General features: G+C 40.2%; 1 protein-coding gene across 6 annotated transcripts in view; it reads right to left on the bottom strand.

Moving 5' to 3' along the window:
- Window positions 1-18747, bottom strand: part of FYB2 (FYN binding protein 2) — a 172758-nt gene that overhangs the window by 118582 nt on the left and 35429 nt on the right. For all 6 annotated transcript variants that reach the window (XM_089337354.1, XM_051856422.3, XM_089337356.1 and 3 more), the window contains exons 3-4: window positions 15584-15745; window positions 13512-13545 (exon numbers count right to left, since the gene is read on the bottom strand). In XM_089337354.1, the coding sequence (XP_089193480.1) occupies window positions 13512-13545; window positions 15584-15745 (196 nt within the window). The remainder of the gene's footprint in view (window positions 1-13511; window positions 13546-15583; window positions 15746-18747) is intronic.

Genomic DNA, 18747 nt, shown 5'->3' with positions numbered 1-18747 from the left:
AGGAAAACATCAGAGAAACTCTGCAAGACATTGGCAGAGGCAAAGACTTCTTGGAAAAACCTCAGAAGCATAGTCAATCAAAGCCAAAATTGACAAATGGGATTACTTCAAGCTGAGACGCCTCTAGACTGCAAAGAAAACACTCAGCAAAGTGAAGAGGCAACCAACAGAATGGGAGAAAATATTTGCAAGCTATGCTACTGATAAAGAATTAATATCCACAATCTATAATGACCTCACAAAACTCAACAACAATAAAACAAGCAATCCAGTTAAGAAATAGGCAAAAGACACAGGTATTTTCCAAAGAATGAAATGCAAATGGCCAGCAGACACATGAAAAATGCTCAGGATCATTAGCCATCTGGGAAATGCAAATAAAGTCAACAATGAGGTTTCACCTCACCCCGTTAGCATGGCTTTCATCCCAAAAAACAAAAAATAAGGATGTGGGGGAATAAAACAGTGTACCACTGTTGGTGAGAATGTAAACTAGTACAATTCTTATGGATGACAGTATGGAGATTCCTTAGAAATCAGAAAATAGATATACCATATGACCCAGAAATCCTGCTCCTAGGAATTTGTCCAAAGTAAATTAAATCAGCATATAAAATAGTTATCTGTATTCCCATGTTTATAACAGCTCATTTATAATAGCTAAGATATGGAATCAATTCAGATGTCCATTAACTGATGACTGGATTAAGAAAATATATTTATATACATGATAGAATATTACACAGGCATATAAAAGAATGAAATCCTGTCTTTTGCAACAAAATGGATGCACTAGCAACAATTATACTTAAATAAGTCAGTCCCAAAAAGACAAATATCACATGATTTCTCTGATATGTAGTAGCTAATATAGGGCACAAAAAATGTACAGAAGTGAAATGGACATATATGATTTGATTGTTATTTTTTATTTTTTTATTTTATTTATTTGAAAGACAGAGTTACAGAGAGAAGTAGAGACAGAAAGAGAGGTCTTCCATCTGCTGGTTCACTCCCCAGATGGCCACAATGGCTAGAGCTGTGCCAATCCAAAGCCAGGAGCCAGGAGCCTCCTCCAGGTCTCCCACATGGGCACAGGGTCCCAAGGAATTGAGCCATCCTCTGCTATCCCAGGCCATAGCAGAGAGCTGGATCAGAAGAGAAGCAACCAGGACTAGAACCAGTGCCCATATGGGATGCCAGTGCTTCAGGTCAGGGCGTTAACCCACTGTGCCACAGCGCAGGCCTCTTGATTGTTATTTTTAACTCTTATGTATACTCCTATGGATCTGTGATCCTTCTACTTTTTACTTGTTGAATATTATGGTTAGTGGTATATTAAGCCAATGATTATAGAGTAGATTGAAATCATGTTTTTATAAAAATTAAAAAACAAAAATATAAAGGAAGGAATGAGAGGGATTGAGGGAAGGAGGGGAGAGTGAGAGAAATATGGTTATCTTCTTAGAATTGAACCTATGAAATACATGAAATCTGTTCTCTTTATATTAATAAAAACCTTTTTTAAAAAAATCCTATATGTTCCTCAGTAAAGGAATTTAATAGTATCTCCAAAGTTTCATGGAAAATGGAGTTAAAAGATAATTTTATTTTGCTGCAAAAAATTTTTGAAATCTGTGCATAGTTTTGTGATATTGCACAGTTTGTGATCATCCTGAAGACTTCTCATACATGGATTTCAAAAATTGCTTGCATCAAAACAAACATCTTTTAATTATGTTTTCCACAAACTTCTTAAAGTGCCCTCATACATTGAAAATATATGATATATTCCTGTGATGAAATACAAAATTATAATGAACAAATATCAATATAAATATGATATGAAAATAGCATTGTAAAGAAAAGAAAGTTGAAGATGGAAGATGTCATTTATACAGAAATGTAAAATATGACATCTTAAACAGAATGTGAGTTTGCAGTCTAAGTTTGAGAATGTGCTGAACAGATACACTCCTAAATTCATGACAGTTGTTACCTAAGGGATGGGGGAATGAGAAATGAGACCACAGAGTGAAACAATGGGGCTTTAATGGTATCCATAAACAATGGGAAAGGACAATTATAGTGCAACAAATATGGAGAAAAATTACCCACAACCCTCCCACCTTAACACAAGGAGAGCTTAGCCTTTTGGTGTTCTTCCTAATTTTCCCATTTACGTATGCTTTTATATAGTGATCATGGACAATGGAAAGTTTGGAGCTCTCTTTTTTCTTTCTCTCTCATCTATTATTATATCCTAAGCACTTTCCACCGCACTGTTTTACTCCTTTGATCATCTGAAATATTTTCTAGTTTTCATTTTGCATCTTCTCCATAATATTTTAAAAGATTTATGAATAGTTCATTTTGCTGAAAAGGGAATTTATAAACTCTAATGCATCAGTGGCTTCCCCCTTCCTATTTTTTTTCTGCTTCCTCTACATGAAGTAATCAAGAGAAACTTTCATAAATTATAGGCTATGGCATGTATCCCATGCTCCAATGGCCTAACAATCTCATCCTGTCTATGGTAAATTAACTTTATTAATAAGAAACAATTTGTGGAAAAGCTGAAAGAAGATGCCTAATCAATTTCTTGGACTACTTTGGTCAAAAATGAGTAAGTATTTGACTCCAGATGACTTTAAAGAAAGAATTTCAACCAAGTGTTTTTCTTTTTTTTCTTTGTAAAGGCGTCTTTTAGATCAATTGTCTTTACAGAGAAGCAGTCCCAGGATTAATGTTAAAAGGGAAAAAGGAGAATGTAGTTGTATTTAAACCTCTTTCTTTGGTGCCTGAAAATGTCTTTTATCTTTTTTCTCGGTCCATTAAAGCTAGATCTGAGATCCACCTTGATTTTATACTGTATGGATCAATAGAAAGAAGTTGGATTGCAGGGAGCAAATGACTGTGTGATTGCAACATCTATGCTTCAATTTCTTTATTTCCACATTTATGAAAAATGTCTGTTTCCAGGACAATATGTGTTAGTGACAGGCAGCAGGTGACAGACAGACCCATGGTGTGGGTTCAGATATTGAAGGAGCTTATAAATGGCATTGGTAACTCCTTAAATTCATAATAAATCTTAAGGATTTTTTCTCATGTAATCTACTAGAACTTTTATCTTCTACATGTTATTTGGTGATTAAAGATGAACAATCAAAGGATAGTAAGAAGAATGGTTATGGGGGACTTAAGCTTATGAAAGCAGATGAGAGTTTGAATCTCAATTCTTTCTTTTGAACAGGCAGTTTGAACCAAGCCTTTTTATCCTTTCAGACTCTTTTAGGAGGATGAGATGATACAAATTATGCTGTGTGTAGTATTAAGTGGTCACTATTTCCACTCCCACTACAATTTCCATAACTACTCCCATTTCCACTTTTACTACTCCTTCTAACACTTATACTTCAACTTCCACCACTGTGTCTAACTTCAGTTTTTCTACTTTCATCATTTTAATATACACATGTACATATGCTTAAATATGTATATATATGAATTTAGCTTCATATATTTTATGTGTAGTCATGTATACACACTTATCTATACATTTGTATTCTAACATTACTGATTCTATTATGACTTCTGCTACAACATACACAACATTCCCAACACCAGTTTGCTCTGGGTACCAGATATTTCTTTCATTCATGTATTCATAAGCCAATTCTTTCCACAAAAGACCACAAAACTGTGATAACCATGTACATATTACCAAAGTGCTGGATAACCTTAGAAAATACACCATCTCCTCTGGCCTATTGCATGAGTAGTGCAATGTCAGCAAACTTTTGATCTGATTCATAAGGAAAACATGTAAGCCAGAGTAGTTGCTAATAATTACTGACCATTTTCTGTGTTGGGCACAGTTGTAACATATTTCAATTCATTTGATTGCTATGAAATTGATATTATTATTCTTTTTGTGTTCAGGTGAGGAAATTGAGACATAATCCAAACTCAGAGAATAGCAAGTGGCATAAGAGAGAGCAGAAGTCCAGTATTTTTCTTCAGACTCTGGATATTAACCACCATGCTATATATCACCTCCTCCAGGGGAGGTCAGACAGAATATGAGTAGCCCATGCTAGAAGGGAAGCCATCTAGGAAGGTGGTCATGAGGGTGTGCAGCAAATGGGACCTCCAGAGGGCTGACCAAACTATAATAGAAAGCCATAAGAAGATTATGTCTGTCAGGGATACAAAAGTAGAGGGGCTGATATTTCTCATCAGTTAAGTCACATGGACTTACTTTGAACAGACTATACTCATGTTCATTTTATATGTGTCTATGTGTCCTACCATTTAATCCTCTTAGTGGCACTGAGTGGTCCTGCACAGATGACGGAACTGAGTCTATGATAGTACAGTTCTTAACTGGCAGGGGAGGGTCTGGAGCCAGATACTAAATTTTTTATCAATATAAAGAGAACAGACTTCATGCATTCCATAGATACAGTTCCAAGAAGACAACCATACTTTCATGCCCTCCAATCTTCCTCCTTCCTTTTTAAAAAATTTTTGCAAAAACATAATTTCAGTCCATTCCACAATCATAGGCTTACTGCATCACTGACCACACTATTCAACAAGTATATAGACCACAGTTCCACAGGGATATAAACATGGGCTAAAAACAACAGTCAAACCTCAAGATGTCTATTTTGTTCCTGTACATTTTTTGTATTCTGTATTAACTACCTGGTATCAGAGAAAACACATATTTGTCTTATGGGGACTGGCTTATTTCACTAAGCATAGTGGTGGAAACCAGAGTTTTTGATTCCTAATGCAATGGTCTTTTTCCCTTCCCTACAAGTCACTTTAGAACTAAGAGAAAACTGAAAATAATAAAGTACCAGATGATGGTGAATCTCAGGGAGCTTACGAGTGGGTTGTGGGTAATGTTTTTTAAAACTTTTTAGGCGAATCCAACTGTTTTATGGATCCATCTTTCTACATAGTAGACAGTGATATGGGGATAATGTGATGGGGAAGCTACTATTCTCTGTGCCTGGTATTATGATCTCCAAGATAATATTAATGTTTAACCTGTAATTTGAGGCTAAGGAGGAACCAATGAAACTAGTGGTAAATTTGGGAATGATTTTGTGAAAAGCAGTTTGCCTTCTACTAACATAACCTTAGAGTCAGACTCTTAATGAATTGGAGGCAGCTTCAAAAGCATGAATGGCCCCAAGAGCAAATTCTAAAATACCTACATTTCAGATCTCAGAGTGTCAGCCATAATAGCCGTCTCTGTGTCTTCCCCAGACAGGGGGGTGAGGCCAGCCTCTGAGCTGGTGGCAGGCTTGCAGCAGGAGCCCGGCATCCTGACTGCCGGTCTGCTGCCTTAGCACTGCTCCTTCAGACCGTCAGACCCTGCTGGCACAAACCAGCCACGGTCACTGCCACTCATCAGGTGTTTGCAACATTGGGATTTCGGTTTGCAGAATGACAGCTAATTCTCTAAAACCTCACTACAAACCTAGGGTGTAGGGTTTGATTTTACCATTTACCATAAAAAAGGAAATGGAAGACTAGAGAGACATATATACTAGACAACTTTTCCAAGATCACACAGCTAGATCTCAGCATATGAAGCAAAGGTGATCTAGCCCCCAAAATCTATGTTCTTAACATACTCCCCAAATCTTCTAATGTTGAAGTACTAAAGCCATTCATGCCGTTGGTAAGAAAGAAATAGTAGACCCTCTTCATGCTTTTGGTTCATTTATAATTTAGGCAGGGAGGTAGATACACACTTAGGAGAAGTGGAAAATAACAAAAACAGACAGAATCTAACCACCTTTCAAATAAATAAAATAAATCTTAAAAAAAATAAAATACTGATTAAGGTACCAGCATTGTGGTACAGCAGGTTAGGCCATTGCCTGCAACACTAGCATCCCATATGGGAGCTGGTTCGTTTTGCAAGGATGCCATATTCTCTCCTACTGTGGGGATTTAGCAAGTGCTGTGCCTGCTACCTGGAATGCCCTCTGCATGGCCAGCTCCCTCTCAGCCAGGAGGTCTCACCTCTGCCCCCTTTAACTAAGTCCTTTTCCAGCTACCTTTGCCAATAGCCTTCTGTCCTACCTATTTCCAGATACCATAACAGGCTACCTGATGTTCTTGTTAGTGTTGCCATAGTCTGAAAACATGTTGTATCACTTTATAAAAACCCTTTCCATCTCCTGCTCTGGGATCTTGTATATCACTCACTGCTGTGTCCCGAGGGCCTGATATGATGTCTAGCACATCAGGGGCTCCCAGCTAACTACCACTTTTATTTTTTTAGACCCTCCTCTGGTGCTCACAGAAGGACTAGAGACTCCTAGATGGACAGGTAGATGATTACATTTTTATTGACTGCCTCCTCTCTGCCACACACTGTGCTAGAAAACAAAAATAATAGACAAGGCCTTTAGACTTAGGATTCTCACAGTCTAGAATAACATGGAAATTACATAAGCTGAGTAAGTATCATCTATTAAAGCATTAATAATTGTAATAGGAAAATAAAGTGGCATAATATTTGGGCTAGACATATCTTGAGCAAGACTATGAAAACACAATTATTGTCAAGGAAGCTAACATGTAAGCAAATATTACTGCCTTTTTATGTATAACATTATTCAGGTATTTGTCTTTCTTCCCAACTAAAATGACTGCTCCATGAGGGTAGAGAGTTTGTTCTGCTTCTTATGACTGCCAGTATCTAGAACAATGGCTGCCGCATAATTAGAACTCAGATTATTGAACGAAAGGAAACATGAATCCTGCATGATGCAAAAGATCTGGAAGAAGGTCACTCCACAGCATCACATACAGGAAGAGCATTTCTGCTTGGACATGGTATTGGATGTACAAATTTATGCAAAATATAAGAGTAACAGTCTTAAAATGCTTTCTGTAGTTACATAAAAGTTAACAAAGGTTGCTAGTGTTTTATCCATCCAACCTTCTCCTCATCATTCTCTTTATCTGCCATTCTATTGGTCTCTCATTTACTTAGTCATTTAGTAAGTACTGCTTGCATGTGTGGTAGGATCTGGAAAAACCCAAGTGGAAAACATAGATGATCCTTTACTCATAGAGTTTGCAGGCTGATGGCTAGCTCCAGGAATTCTTTTTGGTGGAAAAATTCTGACTGAGACATTAAGTACATCTGAAAAGTCTTTAAAGTGGTCCTGAGTTCTCATCAGTAATAAACCCTGTGTTATCATGTATTTTAGGACAAGTTACAAAAGTCTCTGGTCCTTGGTTTCTCATCTACAAAATGGAAACATTAATGTTACTCTCCTAAGATGGTTATGGGCTATAATAAGCTTAGCAGATATAAAAAGACTAGACAATGCCCAGGGTGTGGCCACAGTCACATATTAGTTGCCACTGCACCTTATGGAATATTTCCATGCACAAAATTAGGCTTTGTTTTTAATAAGGTGGGCGTTTGGTCTAGCACTAAGGACAACCATATTTGAAAACATGAAAGAGAAATTCTTAGTAAATTCCTAGTAAATTCATTCCCCTATCAAACGGTAACCATGTTGTGTCCCCTGAAGCTCACTTAGAAAGGGATAGTAAGAAGTTATTGGCGGGACCTACAATAAAGTCACCTGAATTTTCTGGTTCTAAAACTCCATGGACAACAGTTTCCAAAATTTCCCTCTCTTCATTCTTCCCTCAGAGTGATCCAATTTAGCACACTCTGACTTCTGAGGCCACTTGTACCTTCAAAAATAATAAATAGCCATGATGAGCTTATTTTGGTGTGGATCAACCAGACTAGACCTGTACCTGTCAAAGTTACCATTTGGAAAAGAGCCCTGCGGTTGCAATTTTAAAACTAGCCTAAGAGATTCTGTCTTACTCGCACACAGGTGCAATGATATGCTTTTGTTGCTGTTGTTATAAAAAAATTAGTGTAGACCTTCAGGAAGAATCTTATTCGTGTCTTGCACTGAGTACTGGTTGTGCAGCAAACACTTCACATGGATTAATGTCAACACAATGGAAACAGCAAATAATCTAGGAGCTCTCCTAGCTTCCTCTTTTACCCTCACATCTCCTCTGATCCAGCAGTTTCTGGTCTTCTTCCAAAATAAATTCTGCATCCATTAATATTTTTTTAATCTCGTTTCTACCACCCGGTCCATGTCAAGTTACTTCACCTCTCTGTGACTACATTTCTGCAGCTTTATAGTGGGGTGATATTACTTCCAATCATAAATGGAATCATCTATGTAGAGGATTTAGACTAGACACTGCGAGTATGGGTTGCAATTTGTATTGTTGTTGATGTCACTGTGGCTTCATGTGTTTTCTTCCTGATTTCTTCTATTTCCTTGCAAAATTTATTATTTACAAAGCATCTAGAGTGATTGTCACAAAATCAATTCTAGCTCATATCAGTCCTTGGTTTAAAACTCCAATGGTTTCCCAATGCACTTAGCACAAAATCCAAATTCTCTCTAGGGTCCACCGGACTCTGCCATCCTTGTCCTGACTCAGCGTTGGCACTGGTCCTCTCCTTCCTGGCTCACTGGCCATGTGAGGGGGGCTGTCTTGAGACTTCATAGCAGTCATTTCCTCTCTGGGAATGTTCTTCTCCTAGGCATTCCTTTGACTGAACTGAGCCCTTATCATTCAGTCCTCAACCCAAAAGTCACCACCTCAGAAAATTCTGGATCATCTCAAAATTTTTTCCAACCTCCACTTATTACTTTAATCCAAATTTGCCTCCACAGCACTTCTTGCTGTTCAAATCAGGACTTCAGATGCATTTATTTGGCCATAGCAGTGGTAGTATCATTTATTTCACTCGAATGCCTTTGGTAAGGCACTGACTCAGTCCTAGACACTCAATCTGCCCAGCATGGAGGGCACTGCATGGCATAGGAAGATGAAAACCACAAATACGAACGTATGCTCCACTACATGAAGGAGGCTACCCAGAAGATTTAAAAGGCGGCTTAGGTTAACTTTTTCAACTTTTATTTAATGAATATAGGTTTCCAAAGTACAGCTTATGGATTACATTGGCTCCCCCCCCAATGACTTCCCTCCCACCCGCAACCCTCCCCTTTTAAAGACTTTCATCAAAATGAAAAACAAGGGTGGATATTTGATACCGTGGTTAAGATGTTGATTGGGACACCAGTGTTTCATATAGTTGTATCTGGGTTTAAGTCCCATTTCTGTTCCCAATTCCAGGTTCCTGCTACTGTGCACTTTGGGAGGCAGTGGTGATGATTCAAATAGTTGAGTCTTGATACCCATGTGGGAGACCCAGATTGAAGTCTGGGTTCCTAGCTTCATACTGGCCCAGCTCTGACTATTGTGGGCAGTTGGGGAATAAACCAGCACATGGAGGCTCTCTGTCTCTGTCTCTGTGTCCTTGCCTTTCAAGCAAGTAAAAAGCAAATAATTGCTACTATTTTTAAAAATGTTTGTTTACTTATTTGTCCAAAAGGCACAGCAAAGGAGAGAGAAAGAAATAGAGAAAGAGAGAGAAAACCTGCATCTACTGATTCATTCCCCAAATGGTCTCAGTGGCCGGAGCTGGATCAAGTTAAAACCAGGAGCCAGGAACTCTATCCAGGTCTTCTACCTGGATGTGGGGCCCAAGTACTCGCACCATTTTCCACTACCTTCAGAGGTACATTAGCAATACAGTCAGCTTGGTATGCATGAAAGAGTGATGATAAAGAATAATCTCCAAAGAGCCAATTCATTGTTGAAAACTAATGGAATATTAATATTTTCGAGATAACAAGAGATAGAGAGGCCAAAGATTGAAGAAATCAAGATTTTGTGAGCTTCTGTGGACTCTGTGCTTTGTTTGTTTTATTTTACTTGGACTTCAGGACAACACAATGAAGTACATATTATTAATGTTTCCATTTTACAGATAACCTATATCAGAACTTTGGGCTGTTACATGATTCAATCAAGGTGTGGAGGAGGCACTTGAACTTACATTAATCAGACTGAAAGACCTGTACTTGTTCCATTGCACAATGCAGCCTCTCAGATCGACAGAAAGTAGAGAAGCCTAGAAACAAAAGATGGCTCTCAAAGGTGCACCAGGTTCTTTACAAACTGATTACTCTATGTAGCCATAGAAGTACAGCTAGAACAGAGAGACTCCTATTTAATCAGTCATGGCTGAAAACAATGAAGGTTCTCATTTAGAGATGACTGCACCCCTTATATGTTTTAAGAACTGCCAGGAAAAGAGGGATAAATGTAACCTCTGGTTTACTGAGGAGCGGATCTAGGACAGGAGTTCGGAGTGTGGCAGTCAATTTTGTTCCCAGTTCAACTTGACGGACTTTGAAACCAATAATAAAAATATGTCTATGTGTAGATGCATGTAAGGCATTTCATCAATGTATTTTTGGAGCCTGCAATTCTGAGCATGGATCTTTGTCCTCCGTGGAAGGATGCACAGTCCCTAAGGAAGCTCTACTGAGCACTTTCTAGATGCCAGGCCCTGCACTAAACACTTTACAGTCATGACTTCATTTAATCCTCATCACAACATTATGAATTAGGGAATAGCAGTAAATACAATACTTCTTATGTAAGAGTAGATACTGAAATTTTCAGAAGTTTGGGCATCTGTCCAAGAGGTTAAGTGGTAAGGCTTGAATTCAAAACCCAGGCCTTCAGTAATTCTGTTGTATGGCCTAGGAGCCTCAAATAATCACCTGGTCCCTTTCCAGGAATGAGATCCCACAGGCTTGACTTCTAACCTGACATTTGCATTAAAGGGGAATACAATTAACATGGAATATGTTCTTCCCAAGCAAGCGCCAGTTTCCATGGAAGTTGTGCTTAAGGCTATTGGGTATCATGACATTCACTTGTGCAAATGAATCCATTGACAAGATAAAGTCCAGACTCCACCATGGGACTTAACATGATTTAGGATTCAACCTCATCTTTTATTTTCCCACATTAGAATACTTTCTGCTTATTTGCTCATCTTTATTACTCCCTCCATACTTTCAATAATGTGCTATCTCTATCCTGAATGTCTACTGGTCCATTTATCTATCTGTTCATCCATATCTGCATTTCTCCATCCATCCACTAACCAACAATGTATCAAGGCTGTGCTTATTTCTGGGAATAGCGCCCTGCCCTCACTCGCCACACAGCATCACAAAGGAGCAAGTAAGAAAACCACTCTAATTCCTACCCATGCTATAAGCTCCAACTTCAGTTATTTCACCTTCAGTGGCATTACCCCTAAGGATTATGGTCTCCATCTCTTTTGACTGCCATTCAACATTCAATCATTGATATTCAATAATTGATATTCAATGAAACCTCACTTCATATGGGACTTGTGTTTTAAAGCCAGAGTGAAAGGACAGAGTAGCCACAGTTGCCTTCATAAATTCCTTACAGAGATGGTATCACACTGGAGACTGACAATTATCTCCTGATAGGCCCATCCCAGCAAGTTTGTCCCTCTTGTTGAAAGAAACGGCTATTTATTATTGGTTAAAATGCCAGAGAAGTCACCTTAGTGTAGAGTCAAATTGTAGGAACAGTGCCTATCTAGTTAAAACTAGAATCACAGCACACTCATTCTCAGACTAAGATGTTCAAAATCGGACAGCAGGAGAGAACCAAGACTGAGCCAGAGCTCAGCAGAGACACATTGTCCCCTCCGACTGTCACACTGGAGTCTACACTCTTTGAGTAAATAGTGCAAACCTTTGCCTGAGCCATCTATATGTTCTTGTCTTTCATGCGTATGCACACGGAATATGTCCCAGTGACCTACCCAGTGCTGTCATTTAGTTCTTTCAAACAGACAGCTCTGCTAGGAGCTCTGGGAGCACATGAACAGCATCTAGCACCACAGAGTTCCTTGCTGAACAAGAGCATCTTATCAGCTCCTTGGTGTGCAAGGTTCTCTGTGATGTGGTTCTCATCCCTGTAGTTTCTACACTCTAACTCTACTTCCCCATTTCTGCTTTCCACAAATAAGACACACTCCCTGCCTCTGCTTATAGAGTCCTTTTCCATGATATCCACAAGCCTCAGTCCTCAGTACTCATTTCAAATGTCTCCGCTTCAGTGACGGGTTGATTGTCAGTGCCCATGATCTTCACCTCTTCCTGAATCCCTGCTCTTTACCATGGAAAGTTCACTGCCCTTCGCTCTCATGTTGGGTTTGGCAATGCAACATGTTTTAACCAGTAGGATGCTAGCAAATGTGACACCAAAAGCCTGAAAAGTGCTTACACAATCAGACTTGGCTCTCTTGCCATCTGTAACTGCTGGAAAAATATTCCTGGGTTAGCTTGCTGGAGGGTGAGAGATGGATGGTAGTATTCTAGGTGATCTAAGTCAATCCTAGATCAGCCAACTGCAAGCTGAACCCTGGATGTGTGAGCAACCCCAGCCTGCATCAGGAAAGCCGCTTAGAGAGTTCAGAGTTGACTACAAACATGCAGGAACTCCAGGTGACCCCAGCCCAGAACAGCTGCACCCCTCAGACTCATGGTGGGAGCTCTTGAACTGTTGCTCTTGTTCCTTAGGTAGCATTAACGTAGCCACAGAAAAGTTATGCACTATTAAAGACTTTCCTGATCATTCCAAGGAGAAGTGACTACTTCCTCATGTATGTAACCTCGGAGTTCTGAAACTTCCTTTATTATAAAAACTTAACACACTTTACTACAATAAACATTTGATGAGTCAATAAGTAACACAATTATTTGTTTTTAAGTTTGGCTCTCTTTGTAAAACTGAGCTTCTCAAGAACAAGAACATCTTTGGGAGACAGGCCATGTGTACAGTAAACACAGTTCAGGATGTCCCGGATAGGATCATGGCTCAGTGAGTGGCAAACTTTGTGAGCCCAAGTGTCTTGAGCTATGAAACAAGGCCAGCAGCATCAACTTTACCGTCTTCGTGAGGCCACCAAATGAGGAAATCTGTATAAAGTAAGCAGCTCAACACACATCACACCAAAGGGCTCAGTAAATACATCAGCAGTCCATTGCCTTAACCACCTGGCCACCGGATCGCTGTTTCAGTAAATACATTATCTGATTGAGTGAATTAATGAAGTGATCCTTCCATGGAAAATTCTAAGAACCAATGCATCAAAAATAGAACACCCTTTATTCAATTACTAATTCCTGACATCACAGCTGCCTTTGTTTGCCTTTAATTCGATTTATGACTAAGGAAGCTGATGTTTCAATTTACCAAAATTAACTATATAATAATAATAAAAGCATACCTTAGAGGACCATCTTTATATATTAATATCAGAACAGTAATTAAATACAATATATTTGTCTTTCATTTAAACAAAAGTTGCAATTTGTTGCTCACTAATGAGCTCTTCCTGAATGCCTTCTGAGATACAGACACCTGGCTTGTGTGGACTACCTGCTCTTGTGCAGGCTAAGTAGGCTGTCTGGCCAGTTTCCTGCACAACTAAGGAACGTGTATGAACTCACCTCTCTAGAGGCAGGGAGTCCTCTTTCACAGTCACTGCAAGAACAAGAGGCAGAGTCAAAAAAGGACATTGGCAGCAGATTGGTCAAAGTGAATGATGTACATGGGATGACTGAGACCCCAAGACAAGTGTGGAATAGCACCTCTCCTGTTCTCCAAGAATCCCCCACCCCACACTGGGACCCAGGGGACTGCCAGTTTCTGCACTGCATCACTTACCCATGCTTTATAGTGATTATTTATGGGTACAATCTCTTGCATTAGACTTTGACCACCTTGAGGAATGGAACCTTGGTTGGGTTTATCTGTTAATCCCTTGTTTCCATCACAGGGCCTATCTCAAAGTATAGCTGCTCAGTGTGTGTTTGAAATAACCTTGAATATTTACCAAGTACTTACTGGTGTGCCACAGCTGTGTAAGCCTTTTTTTTTTTTTTCCCCAGGCATCATCTCATCATCATCTCAGTTATGCTATGCGATCAGTGTCTTCATTATCCCAAGTTTATTGACCAGGAAAATGAGGTTCAGTGAACAGCATGCCCAAACTTAAATAACTGGTGAGGTGGGGAATCTGCAAAGCCTATTTGATTACAGAAGACTTTGTCCTGTGCTCTTTGATAACCAACTTCCCTTTCAGAGAGGTAGTTTGAAGCTTGAATTATTTAATGCTTATAAAAATGAGACAGTCTTCTCTGATATGGAGGTGGCTACATTACCAAACTATACTTAAAAGAGCTCTACCTCTGGGGTCAGCATTGTGGCGCAGCAGGTTAATGCCCATATGGGTGCTGGTTCGAGACCCAGCTGCTCCACTTCCTGTCCAGCTCTTTGCTATGGCCTGAAAAAGCAGTAGAAGATGGCCCAAGTCCTTGGACCCTGCACCCATGTGGGAGACCTGGAGGAAGCTCCTGGCTCCTGGCTTCAGATCAGCACAGCTCCGGCCGTTGCAGGCAATTGAGGAGTGAACCATCAAATGGAAGACCTCTCTCTCTCTCCCTCTGCCTCTCCTCTCTCTGTGTAACTCTGACTTTCAAGTAAAATAAATAAATCCTTTAAAAAAAGAGCTTTACCTCTCTAGAGTTTGCTTTCAGGATAGGACTTAAGATAACTTGTAGCTGTGGTCCCCAGAGTGCCAGCAGTGTTAGCATTCCCTGCAGCTAGTGAAAAGGCAAATTCTTGGGTTCCAGCCCAGAGCAATTGAATCAGAAACTCTGGGAATGGGGCTTAACAGTCTGTATTTAAACAACTCTTCTAGGTGGGTCTGGGGCATGCTGAGGTTTAAGAACCAGTGAGTTGGCAAAATTCAAACATGAGGCTGCCCAAAGCAGTTGAATGAGCAATCACAAACTGCGTTAACTCTCTTGGTTTACCATCTGTGGGTGCTGATAGCCACAGTCGCACAAATGTTAGCACAGTGCAACGCAGTGCCCCAAAGTGAATGTTCACCTCATGTTTCATTAGCATGAACATAAGCCAAAGCATTTAGATGTCAACAAGATCAGACTGCAGCAGGACTGGTGATGAACAGGAAGGCGTCCCTCTAACCAGCACAGGAAGACACAAAATACAACAGCAAAATGGCTTCCAAGAATGTTTCAGTTCTTACAAAGGACCAGAAGGCATAGGGGACTTCAGTTAATTACTGAAGGCAGATCCCGGGAGGTGGGGGGGGGGGGTATGAGAGCAGCCCCACAGGGTCTTCGGTCAAGATGACACTGACTTTTTTCTCTTTTCAGCCCACCCTCCCTTCTTCTGCCCCGATTGTGTTGACAGCACAGGTTTTGCAGGAAACACAAAGGTTCACTGGCTCCCTGTTCACTGGCTTTTCATTTTCTTCCTCTTGGACAGGTTCCCAGTGATCAAGTGCAGTGCTCTCAGGGGAAGCTGGCTGGCCCAGGAGCGATAAGGGGCCAATCCCTACAGATTTGTAATTTCATGGGCAAGCTGCCACAGCCTCCATGTGAGACAAGCTGTGATGGATGTCCAGTGCCCTGGGAGAGTCATCTGGGAGTCCAGGCAGGGAGTAAGGTGACATGAGGGACACAGGCACACAAGCCCCGTGCATTTCCCTTACCTTCACTTCGGATCTCAGAAACAGCAGCTGCCTGTCTCCGGAAAACCTGGAGGTTCACCGCAGGGGGCTTGGGAGGCTTCGGGGGAGGAGGACCCAGGGACTCCACAGAAGGCAGTGGCTTAGTTTTGGGAAGATGGCGATGCCTGGTGTTTGGCTGTTTTTCTGAACATAGACAGAAAATAAAATGTAAGTGATTACTGCCTCCATTTCTTAGCTCATTGGGAGAAACTGGTTTTCTTACTTCAATCTCATTCCTCTTAACACTGTTCTCCATCCAGTAGTCATAGAGCCCTGATCCAAACACAGAGCTGCTCATGTGCCCCTTCCTGCTGCCTGGGACTTTCTTAGCTTGACACCTGCATATTCCACTGTCTACTATTTCAGTATCTTCTGGCCCCTAACTCTATTTCCTGATTCTTCTCTCATTGCACTGAAATATCTAACACCCTACTTCCCTGACCTTAACTCCAGCATCTTTCACTCACAGCACTTACTTCTCAGTTCTCCACGTTCAATTCTAAAAGCCTGAAAAAGCTTTCATGTCTTCCAGACTTGGCTCATGCCATCCTTCGCTATGGAATGCTGTTCTCTCTCTTAGCTAATTCTTTCAAGGCTCTGTTCCAATGATACCTCCCCTAGGAAACTTGATTTCTCCCAGAAATCAAGGCCAGAATTAATCATTCTCTTCTTGGTTTCCCTATTGCACATTGCTAATATCTCTACGTCAGTATAATGGGAAATTGGAGAGGCTGATCTGTCTTCCCACTGAATGTGGGCTCCTATGACCAGGGATTATGTTGAACTGATCTCCTAGCCCCAAGAACAGGGACTACTTCAGAACAGGTGGACTATGACTATTTGCTGAAAAATTCTTCAAGCTTTTATGATTTGCAAATAACATGGGGACTACCTAGAGGAGTGACAATTGATGTTTGATTCCAGGGAACAAAACTGGTTCAAGGGCACATAGCTAACTCAAGGCTGACTGAATGGTACCTGGGCACCTGTGAACTTTGTGCCTGAGCTTTTCTAGGACAGTCTCAATTGTATAAATTTTCTTCTTCTGTGCTTGCACATTTGACTTCAATAGAAATTCTAGTATTATATATGAAAATATTTCTCACTCTGAAAATAGCATAAAATTAGACATTACCCAAATGTCTTGATTTTTCAATTTATGTAATACAGTAGTTGTCTACCCGAGTCATCCATGCTACAACTAGAAAAGTGGACTAGTGTTTTGCTAGTGCTCTCTGAGCCTTCTGTGTGCTTTCCTTTCTAAACTAGAGTTAAGGAAGGGAGGAACTTCTTTCTTACCCCATCAGCTGGGAGCTGCATCCCCAGAAATGTGGGGTCAAAATTCCTCTTTCTCCTTTAGGCTTTAACTAGAAGTCACAAGTCATAAGCTTCAGTCTTTATCAAATTATGGAGTAGCATAGTGAAAATGAATCCTCACTATTAACTGGGCTCCCAGTTTACAAGTTATTGTGTGAAGTGATTTATGTGAGTTATCTCATTTTAGTCTCTCAACAGTCCATCTGGTAGGCAATCCATCTTCCTTTGCTTTTTCCTGTCCATCTTTCTTCCCAGTCATCTTCCTTCCTTCCCAACCCTTCATCTATAACCTGATCTAGGAAATGGGGACAGAGTTGAAAACAAGACCAGATATCCTATTGCCTTTCAAAATTTTCTTTCTAATAGGAGGAGATAGATGATAAACAAGAAAACAAATATATGAGGTAATTAGATTTGTTAGTTCTGTGAAATAGTGTGAACTGTCAATGGTAAGGCAGTACTCTTTAGACAGTTTAGAGAAGGCTGATCTTAGAAAGTGTCATTTGACCTTAGACCTAATGTAGCTATACAAAGTCCAAAGAAAATAATTTTCCAGGAAGGGAATAACAAGTGTAAATGTCCTGAGGCATTTCAAAATCTGAATATAAAGAAATCAAGTGGGCTGGACTATGAGCAGATGAGCTAAAGAAATAGAGATAGGAAATTAAGAGACATAGCAAAATACAGGGCTATGAAGACCATCATATGTAGTTTAGATTCTTTTCCATGTTCAAAGAGAAACTATAGATGAGTTTTATATACAGCAGATCCATTCATCTATTCAATCAACAAATATCTTGAGGACTCACTCAACCTAGGCTTGTTTTTTAGGTTCAGAGGATATGGTGGTAAAGAAAATAGATTTTATCCTCTTATAAATCACATCTTATTTAGGCAACTAAAAAATACATAACAATATACAGAGTAGGGACATATGATATGAAGAAAGTCAAAGCAATGTTAAGAAGATAGAGGGGGCCGGTGCTGTAGCATAGCAGGTAAAGCCACTGCCTGCAGTGCAGGCATCCCATATGGGTACTGATCTGAGACCCAGCTGCTCCACTTCTGATCCAGCTCTCTGCTATGGCCTGGGGAAGCAGTAGAAGGTGGCCCAAGTCCTTAGGTCTTTGAACCCATGTGGGAGACCTGGAAGAATCTCCTGACCTCGGATTGGCAAAGCTCCAGCCATTGTGGCCACTTGGGGAGTGAACCAGCGGATGGAAGACCTCTCTCTCTGCCTCTGCCTCTCCTTCTCTCTGTGTGTAACTCTGACTTTCAAGTAAAATAAATAAATCTTTTTTAAAAAAGATAGAAAGCAATGTGAGAGAGGTAGATATTTTATAAAGAGAGTGGTCAGCAAGATTGACGCATCAGGTGACACCTAAGCAGAGACATTGATGAATGGAGTAAGCTGCAAAGACCTGGCAGAAAAGTGTTTCACTGAGGATCAAAAAATGGCAAGACTCAGAGTGAAAACAACTTGGTATATCTAAGGAACAGCAAGGTCATCTTGTGATAAGGGGAGGGCAAGAGAACTAGGCATTGGATCAAACTTCATGAGCCTTGTAAGACTGTTGAAGTTGACTTTGAGAAGGACAGTGATGGGACCTGACTTAATGCATTAGAGGATCACTCTGTCTGCTAGGAGAATAGAGTGTAATTGAGCAAGAGTGTAAAAGCAGAGAGAGCAATTGATCTATTGAAGTGGTCCAGGTTAGATGATGATGACGACATAGAAAATGACAGAGGCAGAGATGGGCAGATATTAAGGGATTGGTGTTAGAACCAAGATCTTGCTGAGGGATTCCATGCAAAGACTGAGTTAAAGG

Source organism: Oryctolagus cuniculus, chromosome 7, assembly GCF_051225735.1.
Source record: "Oryctolagus cuniculus isolate XC-2025 breed Fujian yellow rabbit chromosome 7, ASM5122573v1, whole genome shotgun sequence".
NCBI lineage: Eukaryota > Metazoa > Chordata > Mammalia > Lagomorpha > Leporidae > Oryctolagus > Oryctolagus cuniculus.
The sequence above is the reverse complement of the archived record's forward strand: the minus strand, read 5'-3'. Positions and strand labels throughout refer to the sequence as shown.